This window comes from Oncorhynchus masou, chromosome 16 (assembly GCF_036934945.1).
Source record: "Oncorhynchus masou masou isolate Uvic2021 chromosome 16, UVic_Omas_1.1, whole genome shotgun sequence".
NCBI lineage: Eukaryota > Metazoa > Chordata > Actinopteri > Salmoniformes > Salmonidae > Oncorhynchus > Oncorhynchus masou.
Window position 1 is genome coordinate 28,323,662 of NC_088227.1, and position 26,423 is coordinate 28,350,084.

General features: G+C 45.5%; 1 protein-coding gene across 4 annotated transcripts in view; it reads right to left on the reverse strand.

Moving 5' to 3' along the window:
- The window catches only part of LOC135557788 (kelch-like protein 29), a 416,874-nt gene that overhangs the window by 17,020 nt on the left and 373,431 nt on the right, over nt 1-26,423 (reverse strand). For all 4 annotated transcript variants that reach the window (XM_064991390.1, XM_064991391.1, XM_064991392.1 and 1 more), the window contains 2 exons: nt 17,026-17,208; nt 15,029-15,209 (listed from right to left, as the gene is read on the reverse strand). In XM_064991390.1, coding sequence (XP_064847462.1) covers nt 15,029-15,209; nt 17,026-17,208 — 364 coding nt within the window. The remainder of the gene's footprint in view (nt 1-15,028; nt 15,210-17,025; nt 17,209-26,423) is intronic.

The window sequence follows — 26,423 nt, forward strand, 5'->3', positions numbered from 1 at the left end:
CGAGCATTCCTCACAAAGCCAGTCAAGCATCCAAGCTAACTGGCGTAAGTTAGCTAGCTTGCTAGCTACTTCGACACCTCACTGACCATTTTTCTAACCCTAGCAGAGCTGGTTAGGCTGTTTGCATGTTATCTAGAGCATTAGCGACTAACTGTGGTGCGGGCAACAATTGAATTACATTTTTGCCAACTTTTACTGCGATGGGTCATATTCAGCAGGTGCTGTTCATTCATAAATTCATCGGATATTCTGCGCTCTGGCACACAGACGAAAGTGCTATGAAATCTTGCTAGCTAACCAAATGACACCTGCATCTCTGGCTGTAGCCACCGACAAACGATTGAGGGGGGAAAAGATTGCCACTCACCCATTCCTCCAATGTCACCCTACCAGCAGCTAGCTAATGTTAGGCTCAGTGTTTTTAGCTTGCTAAATAGCTACTTAAATAGATACGCTAGCCTATTAACCACGTTATGACTGACTTGTGATCATTCAAATTTCTCATTGTATTGACATTCCCAGCCATAGTTATATCTCATAGTTATACCAAATATTGTGTCATTGAAACTGAAACAGTGCATGCCGAAGTTGGTTTTGTACATAAACAGTGAATTTTATATTTTTGACTGATATTATGATTGTTTGTTTCACATCTGCAAAGTAGTTAAAACGCTGTCAGTTCCACTTCAAGCCTGCGTCAGATAGTCTGTTTATTATTCACCATAACAATAGCAGCCCAGACAGCCTAAAAGAGAGTAAGGCCATGGTGAATGGGGTTTAATAGAGGTTTGCTAGCTAATGGTGTGTCTTATTATCCTTTTCATACACAGACCAAAACCATGGAAAAATAAGAGCCACCTAAAGACAGTCATGATTCCTGCATTTTCAGACCTTTTAACCAAAATACAGCTATCGGGTCTGTGTGAATGGTTCTCGGTTTTAAGCTGCAAACAGACCACATGGTTTAATAACACCCCTCCCAATTGTCTAGCTACCCACTGATATGTATTAAAGGGGTATACCTGCAAATAAGTGGTAAATAAATGACTGTTTGAAAAGGGGTCATACAAATATTGCCTTTTTTTTCTTTTTCTCCGGGTAACATACCACACTGCCTGTCTGAAATGGGTACCAGTGTGTGTGCTTCCTCTGCGCACTCCTCTGCTGTACTAGCAGAGAACGTGCTAGATAATGACTCCCTCAGTCTCAGTTACAGCAGAGATGACAAGATCTTGTATGATATGTCCTGAGGAAAAACAACAGTGATCTGGGACTGGACTCAGACCTAACAAGACATCCTACAGATGGACAAGAGAGAGGCATCTGTATTGAAGCCTTTCTTTCTGCCCATGCCTTCAATCTCTCCACACCTGTATTTCTCTCATGCTGGGGTCAAGTCAGAGCAGTAGTGAAAAAAAAGACACTAGGATCTTGAGAGCCACAAAACAGTAGTGTGATGTGTGTGATACTGACAGCTTCTAATTACAATGTGAAATCACCCACCCCCATCATGCTAAATGTGTTGGTTTTTGTTGCGTTTCTGTATGTCAAAGCGTGTTAATTGTCTCATCACCATGTGAAGGTAGAATCTCAGTCTCACTCTGGTGTCCAAGGACTAACTTCAGCTGAAGACACACATTGCTAACTAACTGTGTTTCTGACTCATTAATTACTTGATCAGGAGAGACCAGGAGGAAGGGAAAGGACATCCAAGATAGTGATATTACATCCTGTCCTTTTGATTGCCCTGCCAGATGTATTGGAAATAAATAGACAAATACTGAATAGACAATACTAGGGTTATTGTCACACTTTGATCCTGTTGGCTTTGATTGCATGGTTTAAGTCACTCCTTAGGAGAAAAACACATTTTATTGTCAAAGTAAGCAAGGTCAGTATATACTGTGATCCATGTAGCACCAAACCAGCAAAACACACAGGACACTAACACACACATGCACGGACAGACAGCTACAAGCAGCACGCACGCACACACAGAGCCCAGACACCTTAATCTAATCCCAGACCATCCACAATGGCTCTCCCAGATTTACCCATAATCCAAGAGAATAAACTCATTTACACACTGCCCTGTACACGGAAGTCTGTCTATATTGATGTGACAGCACACTGGAGACCCTTGCTGCTGCTCTGCATCCTCCGCCAGCCATAACACTCATTTCAAACTGGTGAGAGGGCACCTTGAAACACTGTCAAGAGAGGACTGGAGACGGAGAGTATGTGTCAGAGACAGTATCCCAGTTTAATTGGACAGGGGCGTCAAGTAGGACGTACGACATCAGTGTTGGCTGTGGAGTAAGTTACACACTAATTACTGATCCACACTCGGCACGTACACACACTTCTTTACTAACCCGTACACTGGACACCTAAACTAGTCACACACACACCTTGTCAAGCACACACGCACACCTTGCTATTTCAGACCTGAGACGAGAGATACATGTACCTGAAAAAAGCAGGCAAACAAGCAGTGTCCTCAGCAGTGGCGCCATCCCTCAGTGCCAGAGAGCAGTGAGTGTTTTAAGATCATCTGGCAGCACAGCTTTCCTCTGTAAAGGTCAGTTATCCATCTACAGCAGCAGGAAAGGCCCATTTCCTGGAAGCTCTCAGCCCAGAAGCTACCACACTACCCAGTAGTGCCTAATTAACTACACACATTATAAATGTCTCTTTCTTCCTGTGGGCTTAGTCTATCCTTTCTTATTTTTCCAGCCTGGAGATATTTCTAATATTCTGTAGAATGTTAAGAGGATAGGAGAGAGAAAGGGGGGGGATCTAGTAAGGGAGAGAGAAATAAATGATTTCACCTGCTGGTAAAACCTGGAAATCACCCAAACCGTTAGCTAGTTGTTCATCAGCCTTGTAAAAGACACCCACACAATGCCTCAATCTTCACATGCATTACTTCCCTTCCTCTCTTATTATGTCCCTCTACCCCTCCACTAATAACTCCCCCCAGGCCCTAACCCTGCCTGTTTCTCTGGCTGTAACCCGGAACCCCAACGACATGAGGGACCGAGCAGGCCTCCCCAGACATCCCTGTTTCATCATCCTCTCCTACAGAAACCTCAGGCACACACACGCGCATGTTCCATCGTACGCTCCATCTTTCTCACACATACTCCTCAGGCCCTCGCTGTGACAGGGGGAAGCTGGTGTCAGGTATCCTACAGCAGCCCAATACTATATAAAGAGAGAGGTAAAGGAAGAGGGGAGAGAGCGGGAGAACAGGAGAGAGAAATGGAGAAAGATGGGGGAGAGTGAGAAAAATAAAGGGAAAAATTGAGAGGGAGGGGGGGGGTTGAAGGGAGAGAAAGAGGGATGATTATTTGGCTCTTTAGGACGTTCTTCCTCTCTCCCGGCACCGGAGACTAAATCAAAGAGACACAGATAGCCCCCATGCAGAGCTGGCAAGACACAGCCCAGGGTCAACACACACACACACAAAATAATAAGTTGATAATTAGTGAAGGATGAATGGATGTCGGCTGAATTGGCCTTCATACCAATTTACACAGTAGAGAGAGGGATGAAAAATAATGAGAAAAGAGAGGGTGAAAAGAGAAAGGGTGAAGGAATAAGAAGCGAGAGAGAGAAGGTGTGATGGGAGTTAAAGAAAGTAGAGAAAGAAGGGTGAGTTAGCAGGAAGGGGTTAGCTGGAGCCCTGACAGCACAGTAGGAGACGGTTGTGAAGTTAAGGATTAGCTCTGCATGGGGGGACCTCCACAGCAGGGGGTCTGGAGCTAACTTTACCTCACCACAGAGCTCCGTCGTGGGACTACAGAGGCACGGACACCCCCCTCTCCTCTCAGAGCTCCAGTCAAAGAAACAGGCACAGGAGAACTCATCAACACGCCACATTAGGAGACGAGAGAGGGGGGGTTTGGGATGCAGTGCAGGCGGTTTTCTCAGGGCTGAATGGGTACCCATCAAGGAGCATATGTGTCTATGCTTGTGTATGTATGAGTGTTAGTGGGAGTGTGTGTACGGATCATTCATACTTGTATATCTACTGTGTGTGTTGGGCAAAGGGTGAACGGGAACCTGTGTGTCTGTGTAGAATGGGTTGAATGAGTGGGGGCGCATCTCCCAGTGTGGCTTAACAGCTTCCCCGAGCAGGCAGACAATGGAGAAGATTACACTCAAAACAACTCTATACAGCCAGGCTGAGTACTGAGTGGAGCTTCTATATAACCACTATACAGCCAGGCTGAGTACTGAGTGGAGCTTCTATATAACCACTATAAAGCCAGGCTGAGTACTGAGTGGAGCTTCTATATAACCACTATACAGCCAGGCTGAGTACTGAGTGGAGCTTCTATATAACCACTATACAGCCAGGCTGAGTACTGAGTGGAGCTTCTATATAACCACTATAAAGCCAGGCTGAGTACTCAGGAGAGATTCTATATAACCACTATACAGCCAGGCTGAGTGGAGCTCCTATATAACCAATATACAGCCAGGCTGAGTGGAGCACCTATATAACCAATATATAGCCAGGCTGAGTACTGAGTGGAGCTTCTATATAACCACTATACAGCCAGGCTGAGTACTGAGTGGAGCTTCTATATAACCACTATACAGCCAGGCTGAGTACTGAGTGGAGCTTATATATATCCACTATACAGCCAGGCTGAGGAGGGCTTCTATATAACCACTATACAGCCGTACTGAGGAGAGCTTCTGTATAACCACTACCCAGCCAGGCTGAGTGGAGCTTCTATATAACCACTTTACAGCCAGGCTGAGTGGAGACTGAGCCTTCTATACAGGAGAGACAGAGGACAGAGGGACAGGCGTAAACAGCCTAAAGGCGTCCGCATGTTTCTGTTCGGCGAATGAGTTTGCTCGTATATTCCATTAAAAGAGCTTCACTTGAAAAATGAGATAAAGCAGAACTAGTACCAAAGATTTGAATAACTAAACAGAGACAGACCAGAGCCTGTCGTTTCCAATAAGAGCAAATGAAGTGGGCAGAACTAGCAATGAGGTGGGCAGAGCAAAGCACGAGCTAGTGAGATCCTATTGGCACATTCTAGCTTTTATTGGCATATTCCCATTAGGGAATGCCTACTCTGTAAAGTGCATGTATGCAATAACTCAATTCGCCCCTTGCACTTTGGAAAAGGGTAAAGTCCACAAAACGCAGTCCGCTCTGTTACCATATGGAGATCAAATGTTGCATCAATAAGAAAATTAGCAAAACACATCTTGTTCCATCTTCTCCCACTGTGCTTACTCAGCACCATATTTGGAAGTGAGTGGAAACGACAACCGAATGCTTTACATAAGGTGAAATATCTGGCTTGCTGTTCTGTGATGTTACTGTTTTTCCATCTTGAGACACTGTAGCTAGTATATACACTGCTCAAAAAAATAAAGGGAACACTAAAATAACATCCTAGATCTGAATGAATGAAATATTCTTATTAAATCCTTTTTTCTTTACATAGTTGAATGTGCTGACAAAAATCCCACAAAAATTATCAATGGAAATCAAATTTATCAACCCATGGAGGTCTGGATTTGGAGTCACACTCAAAATTAAACTGGAAAACCACACTACAGGCTGATCCAACGTTGATGTAATGTCCTTAAAACAAGTCAAAATGAGGCTCAGTAGTGTGTGTGGCCTCCACGTGCCTGTATGACCTCCCTACAAAGCCTGGGCATGCTCCTGATGAGGTGGCGGATGGTCTCCTGAGGGATCCCCTCCCAGACCTGGACTAAAGCATACGCCAACTCCTGGACAGTCTGTGGTGCAGCGTGGCGTTGGTGGATGGAGCGAGACATGATGTCCCAGATGTGCTCAATTGGATTCAGGTCTGGAGAACGGGCGGGCCAGTCCATAGCATCAATGCCTTCCTCTTGCAGGAACTGCTGACACACTCCAGCCACATGAGGTCTAGCATTATCTTGCATTAGGAGGAACCCAGGGCCAACCGCACCAGCATATGGTCTCACAAGGGGTCTGAGGATCTCATCTCGGTACCTAATGGCAGTCAGGCTACCTCTGGCGAGCACATGGAGGGCTGTGCGGCGCCCCAAAGAAATGCCACCCCACACCATTACTGACCCACCTCCAAACCGGTCATGCTGGAGGATGTTGCAGGCAGCAGAACGTTCTCCATGGCGTCTTCAATCTGTCACGTGTTCAGTGTGAACCTGCTTTTATCTGTGAAGAGCACAGGGCGCCAGTGCCGAATTTGCCAATCTTTGTGTTCTCTGGCAAATGCCAAACATCCTGCACGGTGTTGGGCTGTAAGCACAACCCCCACCTGTGAACGTCGGGCCCGCATACCACCCTCATGGAGTCTGTTTCTGACCATTTGAGCAGACACATGCGCATTTGTGGCGTGCTGGAGGTCATTTTGCAGGGCTCTGGCAGTGCTCCTCCTTGCACAAAGGCGGAGGTAGCGGTCCTGCTGCTGGGTTGTTGCTCTCCTACGGCCTCCTCCACGTCTCCTGATGTACTGGCCTGTCTCCTGGTAGCGCCTCCATGCTCTGGACACTACGCTGACAGACACAGCAAACCTTCTTGCCACAGCTCGCATTGATGTACCATCCTGGATGAGCTGCACTACCTGAGCCACTTGTGTGGGTTGTAGACTCCGTCACATGCTACCACTAGAGTGAAAGCACCGCCAGCATTCAAAAGTGACCAAAACATCAGCCAGGAAGCAAAGGAACTGAGAAGTGGTCTGTGGTCACCACCTGCAGAACCACTCCTTTATTGGGGGTGTCTTGCTAATTGCCTATCATTTCCACCTGTTGTCTATTCCATTTGCACAACAGCATGTGAAATTTATTGTCAATCAGTGTTGCTTCCTAAGTGGACAGTTTGATTTCACAGAAGTGTGATTGACTTGGAGTTACATTGGGTTGTTTAAGTGTTCCCTTTATTTTTTTGAATAGTGTATAATCAAACAAGAAATCTGTCATTAATTTTGACAGTTTTGTAGAGATCTTAGTCACGTAATTTTACATCTAAGATGTTTGGTGCAGTATTCCCCAAGCGAAAAAATGAAAACGTGTCATCTATCAATGAATGACAAACACTTCATTGAAGAATCCTTACTGTTGACCAATGAACGACGAAGGGGGATGTGTGCACGAACAGCCGAAGACCAAAATTAACAAAAACGTCAAAATGTTGTCATAATATATGCTGTACCCAACAGAAGTCATAACACTCGTTCCCTCAATGGACCATAGAGAACCAACACAAATACAATACGATGGACGCACACAAGAATGTAAGTACTCACACACACACAATGACATTTTAATTGTCACGGACCCAGAGGAGAAGGCCACGCCGGGACAAGGTCTTCCACTCCACAACCACTTCACAATGTATTGTTGAAGGCTGACGATGCCAAGGCTGTTTGAGAGAACCACAACTAGACAACTACACATCAGTGCTGCCAACAGCACAACTTCCTCACACAGAAGCACAGCTCCCCACAATGGAGGGCCACAACTGGAAAACCCTGTACCAGACTCAACACCATATCCCTGTGTCGCTGTATTAAGGTATTGTTCGCTGGGCTGCAGCACAACTCAGGTAAGGAATGTTAACCAATACTGCAATACTGAGTCATGTTGCTAGTTAACAATCTTGATGCAATATTAAGTGGTAATGGAACGTGCACAAACACCTGCCTGTACATAGTGTTCAATAAATAAAACCGAACCATTTGACATTGACACTCCATTAATTCATAATGAATGTAGCAATAAGGCTGTCTAGCAGCTCAACATGTGCTCTTGTAACTCACAAGCGGGTATCTATGGTTACACTATGTACTGAATACTCTGTTGTTCATTTTCTAGTGATAGGGATCTGCCTTGGCTATGTCAAGTGGGGCACACAAAAATTAAGTTGGACACCAACTCTCCCAGATACAGAATTATCTGAATTTTATCAAGATCATTATCCGCTGCAGACACCTTGGTAGGTTCTTCCTTGGGTCTTCAGCTCCTACTTTCCAATGTATTCGGAAAGAATTCAGACCCCCTATTCTAAAATGGATTTAAAATGTTTTTCCCCCTCAATCTACACACAAAACCCCATTATGACAAAGCAAAAACAGGATTTTAGAAGTGTTTGCAGATGTATAAATACAAATTTAAAAAAACATTTACCTAAGTATTCAGTCCCTTTACTCAGTTCTTTGTTGAAGCACCTTTGGCAGCGATTACAACCTTGAGTCTTCTTGGGTATTATGCTGAAAGCTTGGCACGCCTGTATTTGGAGAGTTTATCCCATTCTGCTCTGCAGATCCTCTCAACCTCTGTCAGGTTGGATGGGGAGTGTCTCTACACAGCTATTGTCAGGTCTCCCCAGAGATGTTCGATAGGGCTCAAGTCTGGGCTCTGGCTAGGCGACTCAAGGACTTTCAGAGACTTGTCCCAAAGCCACTTCTGCGTGGTCCTGGCTAAGTGCTTCGGGTCATTGTCCTGTGGGAAGGTAAACCTTAGTACTTCAGTCTGGGGCTGAGTGCTTTGGAGCAGGTTTTCATCAAGGATCTGTCCTTTGCTCCATTCAGCTTTCCCTCAATCTAGTCACCCAGTCCCTGCTGCTGAACAATATCCCCACAGCATGATGCTGCCACCACCATGCTTCCCCGTAGGGATGGTGCCAGGTTTCCTCCAGATGTGACGCCAGAGAATCTTGTTGTTCATGGTCTGAGAGTCTTTTAGTTGCCTTTTGGCAAACTCCAATCGAGCTGTCAGGTGCCTTTTACTGAGTGGTGGCTTCCGTCTTGCCACTCTACCATAAAGGTCTGATTGGTGGAGTGCTGCAGAGATGGGAGAACCTTCCAGAAGGACAACCATCTCCACAGAGATACTCTGGAACTGATCAGTGACCATCTGGTTCTTGGTCACCTCCCTGACCATGGACCTTCCCGCCCGATTGCTCAGTTTGGCCAGGCAGCCAGCTCTAGGAAGACTCTTGGTGGTTCAAAACTTCTTCCACTCAAGAATGATTGAGGTCACTGTGTTCTTGGGGACCTTCAATGTTGCAGACATTTGTTGATACCCTTCCAAAGCCTTGACACAATCCTTTCTCGGGGCTTTACGGACAATTCCTTCGACCTCATGGCCTGGTTTTTGTTTGCTCTGACATGCACTGCCAACTTATACAGACAGGTGTGCCTTTACAAAAACCTGTTTTCGCTTTGTCATTATGGGTTACTGTGTGTAGATTGACGAGGAGCATGTTTAATTGAATGCATTTTCGAATAAGGCTGTAACGTAACAAAATGTGGAAGGTGTCTGAATACTTTCTGAATGCACTGTATGTGTACTGACTTCAGTCATTCCTAATCCACTAGAGGGGTGTGTAGAACAGCTGGTATAATGTGAGTGAGTCAGAGACAGTTTTCTATAGACTGTTGCTGTGGTCTCCTGCTGGGCTGGTATAAAAAGGTAGGAGCCCTGAGACAGACTGACAGACTGATTGAGGACATAATTGTGAATGTTGGAGAATTTCACGGTTAAGATCCGTGAAACCAAGAGCAAGATAGACGGCCAGGCCACAAATGAGGCAGGGCAGGCTGGAGGCGTTGAGGCGAAGGCCTTGACAGAGATGGAGACGTGTAGACAAGTGCGCGCACAGACACACTGTGTACGCTCACAGACGCCTGTAAACAAACTTCAAATCAGCCGTGCCAATCAGTGCCTGAGTGGGCAAATCAACTGTGGCTGTAGAGCTGCAGGGCAGAGGCCCAGTCAGTCAGGCTGCTGCTGGGCAAACTGCACACTGTAGCAGCCATGCACACATGACATCACACATTACTATAGGGCAATTCCATGGGTAACAGATTGATGCCGAAACTCAGATTTCCCACTTTAAAATGTATGTCAAACAAAAACCAATGATTACAAAGTTAAAAACCATACAACTATTTCCTCTGGAAATTGTACAGCATTCTGTTACTGTGGAATTGTCCTATATCAAACAGGTGGATAGATAGACCGCTGACAAAAACGCAACAAAACTGCATCTTACTGAATAGCCAAAATATGACCATGGGTGGAGAACTGGTGCAAGACAAAAGACGGAAATGTTGGTAAAGTTTCACATTTCTAAATGTCTCTTGCATAATTACAGTGAAATGCCTTTCTTGCCAACTCTAAACACAAAAATGCAGTAATCCATGACAATGTAAAACAAAAAAATAACAAAAACAGACAAAATAAAAGTAAACTCAGCAAAAAAAAGAAACGACCTCACTGTCAACTGCGTTTATTTTCAGAATACTTACCGAGTAAATATTTGTATGAACATAAGATTCAACAACAAACTGAACAAGTTCCACAGACATGTGACTAACAGAAATTGAATGTGAATGTGCACCTAAACAAAAGGGGGGGGGGGGTCAAAATCAAAAGTAACAGTCTATCTGATGTGGCCACCAGCTGCATTAAGTACTGCAGTGCATCTCCTCCTCATGGACTGCACCATATTTATCAGTTATTGCTGTGAGATGTTAAGACTACTCTTCCACCACGGCACCTGCAAGTTGGGGGGAATGGCCCTAGTCCTCAACCTCGGATCCAACAGGTCCCAGACGTGCTCAATTGGATTGAGATCCGGGCTGGTGGCATTGTCATGCTGGAGGATCATGTCAGGATGAGCCTGCAGGAAGGGTACCACATGAGGGAGGAGGATGTTTTTCCTGTAACGCACAGTGTTGAGACTGCCTGCAATGACAACAAGCTCAGTCCGATGACACTGACACACCGCCCCAGACCATGAAGGACCAGCCACCTCCAAATCAATCCCACTCCAGAGTACAGGCCTCGGTGTCACACTCATTACGACGATAAACGAGAATCCGACCATCACCCCTGGTTAGACAAAACTGCAACTCGTCAGTGAAGAGCACTTTTTGCCAGTCCTGTCTGGTCCAGCGACGGTGGGTTTGTGCCCATAGGTGATGTTGTTTCCGGTGATGTCTGGTGAGGACCTGCCTTGCAACAGGCCTACAAGCCCCCAGTCCAGCCTCTCAGCCTATTGCGGACAGTCTGAGCACTGATGGAGGGATTGTGCGTTCCTGGTGTAACGAGGGCAGTTGTTGCCATCCTGTACCAGTCCTGCAGGTGTGATGTTCGGCTGTACCGATCCTGTGCAGGTGTTGTTACACGTGGTCTGCCACTGCGAGGGCAATCAGCTGTCCGTCCTGTCTCCCTGTAGCGCTGTCTTAGGATCTTCACAGTACGGACACCGCAATTTATTGCCCTGGCCACATCTGCAGTCCTCATGCCTCCTTGCAGCATGCCTAAGGCACGTTCACACAGATGAGCAGGGACCATGGGCATGTTTCTTTTGGTGTTTTTCAGAGTCAGTAGTAAGGCCTCTTTAGTGTCCTAAGTTTACATAACTGACCTTTAGTTGCCTACCGTCTGTAAGCTGTTAGTGTCTTAATGACCGTTCCACAGGTGCATGTTCATTCATTGGTTATGGTTCACTGAACAAGCATGGGAAACAGTGTTTAAACCCTTTCCAATGAAGATCTGTGAAATTATTTTGATTTTTACGATTTATCTTTGAAAGACAGGGTCCTGAAAAAGGGACGTTTCTTCTTTGGCTAAGTTTATATACAGGGTCAGTTACAGTAACATATTTACAATGTGTAGGGATACTGTAATGATAGAGGTAGATATGTACAGGGGTAAGTTGACTGGGCATCAGGATATATGATAAACAGAGTTGCAGAGGTATTACGTGGATGGGGGCGTGCTCGCCACCCTGTAGTCCACTATCAGCTCCTTGTCCTTATTGACGTTGAGGGAGAGGTTGTTGTTCGGGCACCACACTGCCAGGTCACGGACCTCCTCCCTATAGGCCACGAATCAAACTCATTCCATGGTGGGCTGAGCGTCTGCGGGTTTATGCTCCACCTTTGTTTTTGATTTATGAATTAAGGTCACTATTTAGTAATGAACTCCCCACCTGATTGTCTAGGTCTTAATTGCAAACAAAAAACAAAAACCTGCAGACACAAGGCCCTCCATGAAATGAGTTTGACACCCCTGCTGTAGGCAGTCTCATCGTCCCTGGTGATCGGGCCTATGATCGTCTTGTCGGAAAACTTGGTGTTAGTGGCACATGTCTACACAGTCCTGAGTAAACAGGGAATAAAGGAAGGGGACTAAGCGCACACCCCTGTGGGTCCCCTGTGTTAAGGGTCAGTGTGGCGGAGGTGATGTTTGCCTACCCTCACCACCTGGGCTTGGCCTGTCAGGAAGTCCAGGATCCAGAGGGAGGTGTTCAGTCCCACCAGACAGACCTACTGTACATGTCAAGGTTTCCGTTCGCCGGTAATAACTGGCTTTCGTCACATGCCGATAAATAACATTTGGTGCCTGTCTATTGTCCCAGGAAACAAAAAATCCCATTGTGAAATAATGCCAACTGTATAGTTTGGTGGAGGAGGAATAATGGTCTGGGGCTGATTTTCATGGTTCGGGCTTTGACCCTTACTTACAGCATACAATGATATTTTAGACAATTCTACTTTTTTTACTGGTCCCCGGTGGGAATCGAACCCACAGCCCTGGCGTTGCAAGCGCCATGCTCTACTAACTAAGCCACACAGGATATTCTGTGCTTCCAACTTTGTGGCAACAGTTTGGAGAAGGCCCTTTCCTGTTTCAGCATGACAACACCCCCGTGCATAAAGTGAGGTCCATACAGAGATTGGTGTGGAATTGGAATGCCGACTGCAAGCTAGGCCTAATCGCCCAACATCAGTGCCCAACCTCACTAATGGTAGTTTTGAAGCAAGTCCCCGCAGCAATGTTCCAACATGTAGTGGAAAGCCTTCCCAGAAGAGTGGAGGCTGTTATAGCAGCAATGTTCCAACATCTAGTGGAAAGCCTTCCCAGAAGAGTGGAGGCTGTTATAGCAGCAAAGGGGGGGACCAACTCCATATTAATTCCCACATTTCAGATATGTCCGGTAAATTAAAATTCTGCCGGTCAAATGTCGGGCACCACATTTTCATAACGGAAACCCTGGTACACCAACAGACAGACCTACTCTACTACCATATGTCCAGCTAGAGAGCAAACGAAAGATCACCTGTGAGACTGCAGTGAGAAATCTTTAGAGAGCTGAGGTTAAAGTCCTGTCATGTTTTAATGCTGTTTTGATGAGAAATCCATGTGCTTAGCTGGCCCAGCCATTCTGGAAGGAAATGACTATAAATGGCTTAACAACACTGTGTGTGAATGGCTGAGTGTGTGTGTGTGTGCGCGCGCACGTGCTACAAGGGAGTATAAATATCCCTCAGACAAGGAGCTCTTGGCCACCTGGGGAGCAATTACATGCCCTGTAGCATGGAGACACACTTCTGTCCACACACTGTGAAAACCAACACAGCAATACCTACTATATGCCATCACCCCCACTTTCTACATAAATTCTGACATTTCGTCCACCAATATTTCAACCACTCAGATAAGACACTCCTGCTGTTTCTGCACACCCATTAGTAGTTCATAGTATTCTGTTGAACCCCTTACCCATAGTTGCCCCTCTACCACTGCTTTCCCGGTTCATCTGAGTGCCCCGATGACAGACAGAACCTTTTGACAGTTTCAGACAGAGAGCGTTGTAGATAATGGACACTGGCTGAGGGTCTCCGAACACACACACATCACTGCTCTGTTTGGCTGTAAACGCTGAGATACACTGCTAGGTCTGTAATTACAAGGCTACGACTGGAGGCAGAGGAATCAAATGTGTTTCCATTACAGGACTCAGTATTCCAGCCAGACAGCCTTAATGACACAGCATGGCAGCGTTACAGAGACGTATCAAATTAGATGATTCCATTTGAGGGATCGATGTTACATGGAAATAGTGTCGTCGGTGTCTGTGTTGTTGCGTTGAGAGCGGCGTCACGGTGTGTGTGTGTGTTGTTGCTTTGAGATAGGCTTCACAGTGTGTGTGTGTGTTGTTGCTTTGAGATAGGCTTCACAGTGTGTGTGTGTGTCGTTGCATTGAGAGCAGCTTCACAGTGTGTGTGTGTGTCGTTGCATTGAGAGCAGCTTCAGTGTGCGTGTTGTTGCGTTGAGAGGCTTCACAGTGTGTGTGTTGTTGCGGTGAGAGGCTTCACAGTGTGTGTGTTGTTGCGGTGAGAGGCTTCACAGTGTGTGTGTTGTTGCGGTGAGAGGCTTCACAGTGTGTGTGTTGTTGCGGTGAGAGGCTTCACAGTGTGTGTGTTGTTGCGGTGAGAGGCTTCAGTGTGTGTGTTGTTGCGGTGAGAGGCTTCAGTGTGTGTGTCTTTGTATTGAGAGCAGCTTCACAGTGTGTGTGTTGTTGCGTTGAGAGGCTTCACAGTGTGTGTGTTGTTGCGGTGAGAGGCTTCAGTGTGTGTGTTGTTGCGGTGAGAGGCTTCAGTGTGTGTGTTGTTGCGGTGAGAGGCTTCAGTGTGTGTGCGTGTCGTTGCATTGAGAAAGGCTTGGGAGATCCATTCAGTTCAGTAATGAGCAGCAGCAGCCTGTTCCATTACGTTCTGTAATGTTATTTTGATTGCTCAATTTAATCTCCCCAGCCCAGCATCAAGACCATGTGTGGAGAGCAGCAGAACATAAAGCCATTCACATCTCCTCATAGGCCCTTCAGTCTCATTGTTGCACTTCTGTGGATGGAAGTGTTGCTTTCTGATCAAAGGGATTTTACCCACTAATCAATTATCAAGTTTGACATTAAACTGTCCTTTACAGCTCAGGACAGTTACACACACAGGGATATACAGGCAATAGCCATTCTTCTAACCAGGTACATCTATGCACAAGGCTCTATTGAAAAAGCTAGTAACCTAACATACAAGACACTTCATGAAATAACTTCAATATAAGTATAGCCAACAGAGCACCTGCAAACATGTTTTAGCACAGCTTCCGTTACTGCTACACTAGCAGCATCCAAAGCTTGTGCCACTTAATCAGTTGTTTCCATAGGCACATGTCAGTGTCTTACCTCTCTACATGGTCCAGGTTTCCTGACACACCCAGACCTCCGATGGTATAGAGTTTCCCATCGTAGACCAGACTGTTGTGTCTGCAGCGAGGCACCGTCATACGGGACATCAGATTCCAGTTGTCCAATAGAGACATGTAGCACCACACGTCAGCTACCATCACCCCCGACTCTGTCCCACCTGAAACACACACATAAAATACACACGTCAGCTACCATCACCCCCGACTCTGTCCCACCTGAAACACACACATAAAATACACACGTCAGCTACCATCACCCCCGACTCTGTCCCACCTGAAACACACACATAAAATACACACGTCAGCTACCATCACCCCCGACTCTGTCCCACCTGAAACACACACCACACACTCGTCAGCTACCATCACCCACAACCGACTCTGTCCCACCTGAAACACACACACACCACACACTTGCCAGCTACCATCACACCAGACTCTAACACCGACTAAATAAAATGCATATACAATTTAACCAATGTTAAAAATATCCAGATAGATTATTTTTTTACTGGTTTACAATAAGTCATTTTGGAATCGTTATGACCTGGGGGCAAATGTAACAAGGCACCACCAAGACACAATGCCTGTATATTCACCCTTATTTCTACCCCTCACTGTCACAATGCATTACCGAGCTTGGTATGAAAGCAGCAAACAGAGTGGACATTCAATCCATTATCTGGAGGAACACAGGGTCCTCAGCCCTGGTTAGTACTACTCCACACTGATGATTTCCCCACTGAGCACCTGCCTCCCCACAGACACACACAGGCCAGGTCCAGGGGAAATGAGAGAGGGGAGAACATTCTCTCTTAGCGTTTCTACTGTTCTGTTTCACAGTCCAATGTCAAGGTCTACCTCTGTATAGGAGATGTACACACACGGAGACTGGACGAGAACAGAGACCTCTGGAGGAATATAGTACAGAGAACTGAGACCTCTGGAGGAATATAGTACAGAGAACAGACATCTGGAGGAATATAGTACAGAGAACAGACCTCTGGAGGAATATAGTACAGAGAACAGAGACCTCTGGAGGAATATAGTACAGAGAACAGACATCTGGAGGAATATAGTACAGAGAACAGACCTCTGGAGGAATATAGTACAGAGAACAGAGACCTCTGGAGGAATATAGTACAGAGAACAGAGACCTCTGGAGGAATATAGTACAGAGAACAGAGACCTCTGGAGGAATATAGTACAGAGAACAGACCTCTGGAGGAATATAGTACAGAGAACTGAGACCTCTGGAGGAATATAGTACAGAGAACAGACCTCTGGAGGAATATAGTACAGAGAACAGACCTCTGGAGGAATATAGTACAGAGAACTGAGACCTCTGGAGGAATATAGTACAGAGAACAGACCTCTGGAGGAATATAGTACAGAGAACAGAGACCTCTGGAGGAATATAGTACAGAGAAGAGACCTCTGGAGGAATATAGTACAGAGAACTGAGACCTCTGGAGGAATATAGTACAGAGAACTGAGACCTCTGGAGGAATATAGTACAGAGAACTGAGACCTCTGGAGGAATATAGTACAGAGAACTGAGACCTCTGGAGGAATATAGTACAGAGAACTGAGACCTCTGGAGGAATATAGTACAGAGAACAGACCTCTGGAGGAATATAGTACAGAGAACTGAGACCTCTGGAGGAATATAGTACAGAGAACTGAGACCTCTGGAGGAATATAGTACAGAGAACTGAGACCTCTGGAGGAATATAGTACAGAGAACTGAGACCTCTGGAGGAATATAGTACAGAGAACTGACCTCTGGAGGAATATAGTACAGAGAACTGAGACCTCTGGAGGAATATAGTAGAGGAGAGAACAGAGAACAGACCTCTGGAGGAATATAGGGGAACAATAATATGAATATAATTTAAAAACTTTTCACTGGATGCATGGATAAACAGATATAGATATACTCTATGTGTGTGACGGTCCACTTCGTTAGCCTACCTGACAGGTAGATGTTGTCCCCAGCTGAGATGACGCTGAAGAACTCTCTGTCGTAGAAGGGCAGGCTGGCCAATGGGAACCACTTACTGTTCTGAGGGTTAAAACATGTCACCGCCGTCAGAGAGCGCTGGTTCATACTGATGGCCTGACGACCACCGATTAACACTATCACCTCTGCCACACCTAGAGGGACAGAGAAACTCATTAAACAAGTGTTTGCAGAAACTATCATACTATCATGCTGTTTTTGTGAGTGCGTCAGAGCAGTGTTTCTGATAAAAGGACCCAGCCTATTTTGTTGGTTTGGAGCAGCAACTGTTGACTGAGTCAGAGGTACAGGTGCAATAATTGGTGGTATTTATTTACAATGAAATGTAAATAGTGATTGCACAGTTAGGATCCTGTGATAGCATAGTAACTAGTGACATAGTTGGGTTCACGCATTGTTTGTAACTAACAATTAGTCCATTTGTGTGGGGAGAAATGGAGGGAAATAACCTACATGACATGTGATAGTTCACAGGCAAATCAGTTTCAGAAATGGGCTGTTGTTTTGTAGCCTCGGAAGTGGGAAGCCCAGGTTTGTCACGTACGAAACAGGATTTTGGAAGGTTGTGGACTATGGTTGTGGAAAATTCCTTTTGGGTTATGGACATAGCTCTAATTGGTCTACAGACGGCAGCAAACTTGGCTTCAGATGTTTTTCAATTTAGCAGCCTGCAGGCCTTGTTTATTGTTATTTCCAATTCAATAGCCTCTCAGGGATATGCAAAACCAAAATGCAAACTGACAAAGTTTCCTCTTGGTGCAGGAAAGTGTAATGTGTAAAGTGGGACATATAACTCAATTATCTAGACAGCTCTCTCTGCCATCTGTTAGGCTGCATCCGTCTTTCTCTCTCCAGTCCCATGCAGATAACTCTCCTGTCTCCAGTCCCATGCAGATAACTCTCCTGTCTCCAGTCCCATGCAGATAACTCTCCTGTCTGCATCAGTCTCTCTCTCTCCAGTCCCATGCAGATAATTCTCCTGTCTCCAGTCCCATGCAGATAACTCTCCTGTCTGCATCAGTCTCTCTCTCTCCAGTCCCATGCAGATAACTCTCCTGTCTCCAGTCCCATGCAGATAACTCTCCTGTCTCCAGTCCCATGCAGATAACTCTCCTGTCTCCAGTCCCATGCAGATAACTCTCCTGTCTCCAGTCCCATGCAGATAACTCTCCTGTCTCCAGTCCCATGCAGATAACTCTCCTGTCTCCAGTCCCATGCAGATAACTCTCCTGTCTGCATCAGTCTCTCTCTCTCCAGTCCCATGCAGATAACTCTCCTGTCTGCATCAGTCTCTCTCTCCAGTCCCATGCAGATAACTCTCCTGTCTGCATCAGTCTCTCTCTCCAGTCCCATGCAGATAACTCTCCTGTCTGCATCAGTCTCTCTCTCCAGTCCCATGCAGATAACTCTCCTGTCTCCAGTCCCATGCAGATAACTCTCCTGGCTGCATCAGTCTCTCTCTCCCTCCATTGCCACAGAAAATACTTTTATCCCACCATCTCTCTACCCCCCCAACCCGCTTCTACCCCCTCTACTCCATTCCCATAGATGCACATCACTTCTCTATCTGTGCTAGTGAGACTCACAGCATGGCCTCAAACCCTTACTAAATCAATACGCTAAATCAATGTGTGGATATTCAAGAACAGCAGCACTGCAAACACAACAGCATTTTAATTCTGGGTCTCATCTAATTCAGAGCAGCACCTCTACCTGTGTGTGTGTGTTTTGATCAGAGCTCTCTCAGCCAGTATAAATATTCTCTCCATGTTCAGTGCTCAACCATGGTGTTCAGTACACTACTGGTGCCTCATCTCTCACACACTGTTGGCATACGCTGTATAAAGATGCTAGTGATACGTAGTGTGTGTGTGTGGTTGCGTGTGGCAGCATATGCTGTATAAAGATGCTAGTGATGCGTAGTGTGTGTTTGTGGTTGCGTGTGGCAGCATACGCTGTATAAAGATGCTAGTGATGCATAGTGTGTGTTTGTGGTTGCGTGTGGCAGCATATGCTGTATAAAGATGCTAGTGATGCGTAGTGTGTGTTTGTGGTTGCGTGTGGCAGCATATGCTGTATAAAGATGCTAATGATACGTAGTGTGTGTGTGTGGTTGCGTGTGGCAGCATACGCTGTATAAAGATGCTAGTGATGCGTAGTGTGTGTTTGTGGTTGCGTGTGGCAGCATATGCTGTATAAAGATGCTAGTGATACGTAGTGTGTGTGTTTGTGGTTGCGTGTGGCAGCATATGCTGTATAAAGATGCTAGTGATGCGTACTGTGTGTGTGTTTGTGGTTGCATGTGTTTGTGTGTGGCAGCATACGCTGTATAAAAACACCAGTGATCCAAAACACAAACACACTGGCTGTCTGCCACATGCATCTCCAGGCCTCTTAGTCCTCAACAGCAGTATGACAGAGGGAGGGAGAAAGGGAAAGCCAGAGAGAAGGAAAGAGATCTATTCCTCAATCATTCCATAGCTAGGATTCTAACCGCTGGCTCATCTTCCTGGATCAATACTCCTTCTCCACCCTCGTTCCCTTGACAACCACCTTCCACCACTCCTTTTTTTGTCCTTCACCACCATCCATCCCTTTAAACACTGCGGTCATCTTAAGTAAAGCTGCTCTCCAGCTTTCCTTATTTTCTCTTTTCCTGTCTTTCTCCAGGGCTGTTAAAATACAGCGAGAGCTTTTGATAAAAAAGGAGAGGAGAACAGAAGGCTTTAGTGGGATGAGCTGAGAGAAGAGGTAAATGCTGCCTCAGACACAGCTGACACTGGGATAGGATGGCTGAAAACATGCACTGCTTCTTCCAAAGATTGAGGGCAGTTTAATCACAAAAATGGGGCACAAACGTGCTAGGGCTTTACCAAAAATTAATATGTGCTGCCAATGTAACTACAAATATATGGGTGACTGAACACTGACTGATTAATAAAGCAGAGGAATAGTGACAATATATAGGAAGATGAGAGCAGTATAAAAATATTTACCTCAGTGCAGTGGTATTCAGAGTGGCAACAGCACAACCATCAGGTACCAACTACAGAACTTCAGCTGACTTACTGCTCATATACAGTACAATATTGCTGAATGTGATTCTCAGTCCTGAGGTAGAATGCCAACCATGTATCTCGACACAGAACATATACAAGAAACATACATAATGTGTTGGTTGAATGAATGTGTGTTTAGATCCTTGTTCTCTCTACATCATCATGCATTATAACAACCTGAAGGTTCATACATACACCAGGGATGGTGGAGTAACTGCCAAGATAAACGACTCAGCTTTTTATTTTTCAATTGCAGAATGTTTTTGTTAGTGAACATGACATCTGGATGGGAGGTGGGATGCCTCTTGAACCCTGTCACCTGCTCTTAAAGGTCAAACAGAGACACTTCTACACTTGTTAGGGAAGTGGGAAAAAAACGGAATGAATGTTATTTATTTTCTCTGCCTCTTCCTACCCGTCTTTGTCCTTGGCTCTCTCTTGCTCCATATCTCCGCCTCTGTCCTCGGTTAGAGTAACTAGAAACTGTTCATACGTAGCATATCCAAACATGGAACCAAAACGTCCTCTGGGGGTTGTGAGACAGCCAGGGTGAAGGTGAATACAGCCCGTGTTGGATCACATCACATCACAGGTACAGCTGCTAGAGACGTGTGAGCACGCAGTACATTCTCCTTGACAACAGATCCACACAGGGGCTGATGTCATTCAGCTGCTGAAACAGTGGGGGATGTATGGAGGGATGGAGATATAACTGAGATGCTGACAGCATGTGTTATCTACCGTGTCGTGACCATGAGAGGAAAGGAGGAGGGGCGAGAACTCTGGCAGGTTAGCTGCCCACCTGCTGAGCCTAGCTTCGACGGAACACACACCACAGCCACTCCCTCCTAATGACTCCTATCCCTGACACCAGCCTGCTCCCTACTGTTCACACACACACACTTCCTGTCATTTATATCACAGCAGGACTAAGTAAGGGTTCCTCCTCCACACGCCATAGGTTCTTACACTCAAATGTCACTCGGGAGCTTTCATTTCCTGTACACACACACACACACACACACACACACACACACACACACACACACACACACCTTTCCTGCACCAGTCCAGTTTCCCCTATTCAAAACGTTCCCTCTATCGCCCACTTTCTCAATTCAATTTAATCCAATCTACTTTATTGACATGGAAAGCAAAACCCTTACATTGTCAAAGTAAACATGACAACAATGGTCCAACAAGAGCACTATACAGGAATATACTAGACTGTTAATAAAAAATAAATAATGAACATGTTCAGTGGTAATAATATTAACAGCAATCACAACCAATAATAATAATAGAGAATTGTAAAAATACAATTAATACCGGTACTAGGTTTAACCTGACTTCTAGAAAAGGCATAGTAATGACTAGTAGCAGTATGGAAAAGCCAGAACAGAACAAAAAGTCAAATATTAATGACAGTTTTTCACTTAGGTTGTGACGGGAGGCTAAAACACAGCATTTTTATTTAGAGATGTATTTAGGTTAATCGTTTAGGTTCACATTTATCTTCTAATTTTGGGTAAGATTGTATTTCTATGACTAAATATCTTTCACAATTTGACAGAAAATACAGCTCCGTCTGTACCTCTCCTCTCTGCGTTCTACGTTTCTCCTTGTTCTACTCCCTACTCTGACCCTTCATCTTTTTACCCAACGGCTAAACCCTGCTCTCTCCGTCTATCCCTCTCACCTCAGCCCTGCTTCCTGTTGTAAACCCTGCTCTCTCCGTCTATCCCTCTCACCTCAGCCCTGCTTCCTGTTGTAAACCCTGCTCTCTCCGTCTATCCCTCTCACCTCAGCCCTGCTTCCTGTTGTAAACCCTGCTCTCTCCGTCTATCCCTCTCACCTCAGCCCTGCTTCCTGTTGTAAACCCTGCTCTCTCAGTCTATCCCTCTCACCTCAGCCCTGCTTCCTGTTGTAAACCCTGCTCTCTCCGTCTATCCCTCTCACCTCAGCCCTGCTTCCTGTTGTAAACCCTGCTCTCTCAGTCTATCCCTCTCACCTCAGCCCTGCTTCCTGTTGTAAACCCTGCTCTCTCAGTCTATCCCTCTCACCTCAGCCCTGCTTCCTGTTGTAAACCCTGCTCTCTCCGTCTATCCCTCTCACCTCAGCCCTGCTTCCTGTTGTAAACCCTGCTCTCTCCGTCTATCCCTCTCACCTCAGCCCTGCTTCCTGTTGTAAACCCTGCTCTCTCCGTCTATCCCTCTCACCTCAGCCCTGCTTCCTGTTGTAAACCCTGCTCTCTCCGTCTATCCCTCTCACCTCAGCCCTGCTTCCTGTTGTAAACCCTGCTCTCTCCGTCTATCCCTCTCACCTCAGCCCTGCTTCCTGTTGTAAACCCTGCTCTCTCCGTCTATCCCTCTCACCTCAGCCCTGCTTCCTGTTGTAAACCCTGCTCTCTCCGTCTATCCCTCTCACCTCAGCCCTGCTTCCTGTTGTAAACCCTGCTCTCTCCGTCTATCCCTCTCACCTCAGCCCTGCTTCCTGTTGTAAACCCTGCTCTCTCCGTCTATCCCTCTCACCTCAGCCCTGCTTCCTGTTGTAAACCCTGCTCTCTCAGTCTATCCCTCTCACCTCAGCCCTGCTTCCTGTTGTAGTTGTTATTTCATCTTCTCCCACATCTCAATCTCTTATATTTCTTTACTCAGTTCAATCTTGTTCTCTCCCATTGCACTCGTCTTCTTGGGCCCTCTTTTTCCCCTTAATCTCACTCATACCTCAGTCTATCACTAAAACCCACTCACCTTTTCCTCTCCGCCCAATCGCTCCATCTCCTCCCTCTCTAACCTTATGGTCTCTCTCCCAGAGGGGTAATTTGGTATGGTGAGGATCGGGAGGCCAGGGGCCTCAGAGTGTGTGGCCCCAGCTGTGAGAGTATTCTGGCATAGAATCAGGTAGTGTGTGTTTGAGTCAATGTGTGCGCTCTAAGGGTATTCACATGGTATGTGTGTTTGTGCCCTGCTGTGAGGGGACTAGCCTGGTTGAGTGACAGTCACAATGGGACAGGGACTCGGCACTAGCAGGCGCTCTGCCAGCCCACACACACGCTTGCACGCACTGTCGAAACACAGTCCATGTCAAATGTGACCTTTTGACCTACCTAAGACTACCCACAGCTTCAGATTCATACAATCTCACACTCATCCAGGCTGCTAATGTGAAAATCATTGCATGTGCAGATTTGGTCTGTGTGCATATATGTGTGGTGTGGGAAAACTGCATATTCTAGCTCTGGGTAGATACTGAGTTAAGTCAGTCAGCCAGCCAGTATCCATCCTCCACCTCCATGCAACACCATGGCTTAACTTGATTCTCTGGTAAGTGGTCAGAAAGCTGTGTCGTCATGCCAACAGCCATGGGTTTTATATTCACTGGACGTATTTAGACCAGAGGTCACACTACCATTTTAATGTATGATTTGATATTTATGTACTTGTTCAACATTTCACCAATAAGACGAGAAACAAACATCGCCACAAATCTTTTATTTGACGCTCTACTACATCTTTCCACATTACAAGGAAAGAGATATTATGGAAATTTCGCAAGCTTTGGCTTCATAGAGTGTGTTTAACTCAGCCATCCTCAAGGACCATGCTGCATTCCTCTTTAGAGTAACACAAAGTAATCTCACATTACATTGGTTCTTTAAAACAAACCAGCCTGAATAATCACTCAAACGAGGCACTGGACACTTACACAAGCATGCCGCCTGCCCTCCCACGCTTGCACACAAATGTGACCCGATTCAGGAAACTAGGCGTACGTCGCAAGACACGACTTCACAGGAGAGCTGTTTCAATGTTTTAAAAAACTGTTTTTAGCTAAATGCATTTTTGGCAGAAATGTCTTTTCAAACATGTCAACTTTTATGTGCCTTAATATCAAACTTGTATGCCATTTGTAAATACAAATACAATTGTTAAATTACGAGCCCAGTTTGTTTAGCCACAGAAAAAGTATGCAACCTTCCCGCTAGCCATGATCGCCTGAGATAATGAGTGGGCTGGACATGCCGAGAGATGAGTTCGGATTGGTTTACCATAAAGCACGTGGCAGTCTATTGGAGCTGGTCAGTATGTTTGGGTAATCGTGTTGAACGTGGATGTATTGTGAAAAAAATGTATTGTGTAGTAAAACTGCATAAACCTACTGTCAAGTTAAAGTGTACTGTTAGCTAGCTAATGTTAGCTGGCTGGCTCACTAGCTAAAGTTGTGTATGCTCTCCACTTTCTGGAGGACCGAGTGTTGAAATCAGTGGAATTTGAGTACGATAGCTAAGGAGATGGAGAAAACACCCGTCTGGATTACATCGTCAAACTAAGGCGACCATGCATAGCATCAGACAGGAGACGCATCCAACCATGATATATACTGGTAAGATTTTCAGATATTACACGTTTCTAGTGTACTGTTAGCTAGCTAACGTTACATGTATGATCTTATTCTTAGTAGCTATCTCAGACATTTGCTTGACTAGTTATAGCCATAGAACCGGGTTGGTTAGCTACTTGCAGATTCATGCGTCATGAGTTGTGATTATGGTCCATTGTCCATTATGGTCCAGCTAGCTACATCTTAACAAAAGACTGCACTTTAATTTTGACAAAGTATTTTTAATTCAAGTTAAAGTGAACTGTTAGCTAGATAACGTTAGCTGGCTGGCTTGCTAACTAACGTTACATCATGCGTTGGGATTCGTTGTTTGCCTAGCTTGCTATCTAGCTACATTTCTTAAAATACTCGTCTTAGTGTGCCAGAGCGGAGCATAAGTGATGTATTTTTGAATGCTCAACACCCGTTGAATATGTCCGGTTTGGTAAAAAAGTGTAATTACATTTTTGCCAGCAGCACAGTTAGTCACCAACGTTCTGGATAATTTCAAAAAATCCTAATCAGCTCTCCTAGGGCAAGTAAAATGGTCAGAGTGGGGTGTTCTCCCATTATGTGTCTGGAAGTAGCTAGCCAATGTTTGCCAGTTAGCTTGGGTGCTTGACTGTGTTGTGAGGTCAGAGCTTTCGGAAAGACCCTACTTATTGGCCAGAGCGTCCAATGTGTGCTCTGAACGCAAAACCACAGATAGAAGCTCTCAGATGTATGGAAGCTGGCTATTTATGTACTAACGGTTGGATCAACCCTTAAAGAGATGGGTGGGGCTAAGGCTTAAGAGGGTGTGAACAATGTTGAATGGGTGTAGACAAAGAGGGCTCTCCAATAGTAGTACCAAAACATTGAAAGACGGTTTTCTCAAAAAGGGAGGTACAAGTTGATCAACTTTGAAAGCAGAATTACTTCCCCATTGTTCCTCACATTCAGTGTATGATAAACCATTTTGTAGCTCTGAGTCTCTACTTTCATCCAACATAAAAAACAGAAATTCAAATGTTGCTACATAAGAAAGAGGTTGAGAGTCACAAATACCCAAAATAACAAACCCTATAATTGCCATCCAAAATCACACGTTTCAAGTACCATCTCCCAAGCGAATGGCTGGAGTGGAGGTGGTGACAAAAAAAAGAGAAATAAATTATATTGGCTGAAACAGGGCTCTAGTCAAGACAGTGTGTGAATTAGGGCTGTGCTTCAGACGAAAGGCGATAGACAGATTGAATAGCATATGATCTTATGCTCTTCCCTGCGCTCTTGTGAAGTTCTCATTTCTGTCTCAGTGGTGCCTCATGTCTCTTCCCCAAAGGGCCAAGGTGGACCAGAGGTCTGAATCAGATGTCACGCGTGTTTCATCCTTTATACAGTCTCCCCAATATCTTCACTATTCTGGACCTGCAGGCTACTCTCTCCACTGAGTGCGTTTCTACTTCTTGACTATTACTGTTGACCTTCCTCCTGGAGAGCTACTGGGTCTGCAGGGTTTTGCTGTAGCCCTGCTCTAACACTTCATAACCAAGGCCCCGATGAGCAGCTGATAAAAAGCCTGCAGAAAAAAAAGCTTTCCAGGTAGAGGGTTGGCCATCCCTGGTTTATATTTCATCCTTTAGCTAAATCTATTTCCAGGTGGAGGGTTGGCCATCCCTGGTTTATATTTCATCCTTTAGCTAAATCTCTTTCCAGGTGGAAGGTCGGCCATCCCTGGTTTACATTTCATCATTTAGCTAAATCTCTTTCCAGGTGGAGGGTTGGCCATCCCTGGTTTACATTTCATCATTTAGCTAAATCTCTTTCCAGGTGGAGGGTTGGCCCTCCCTGGTTTATATTTCATCATTTAGCTCAGTTTTCAATTGAGTGTTGGTGCATTTGAAGATGCTGACTATTTGACTACTGAT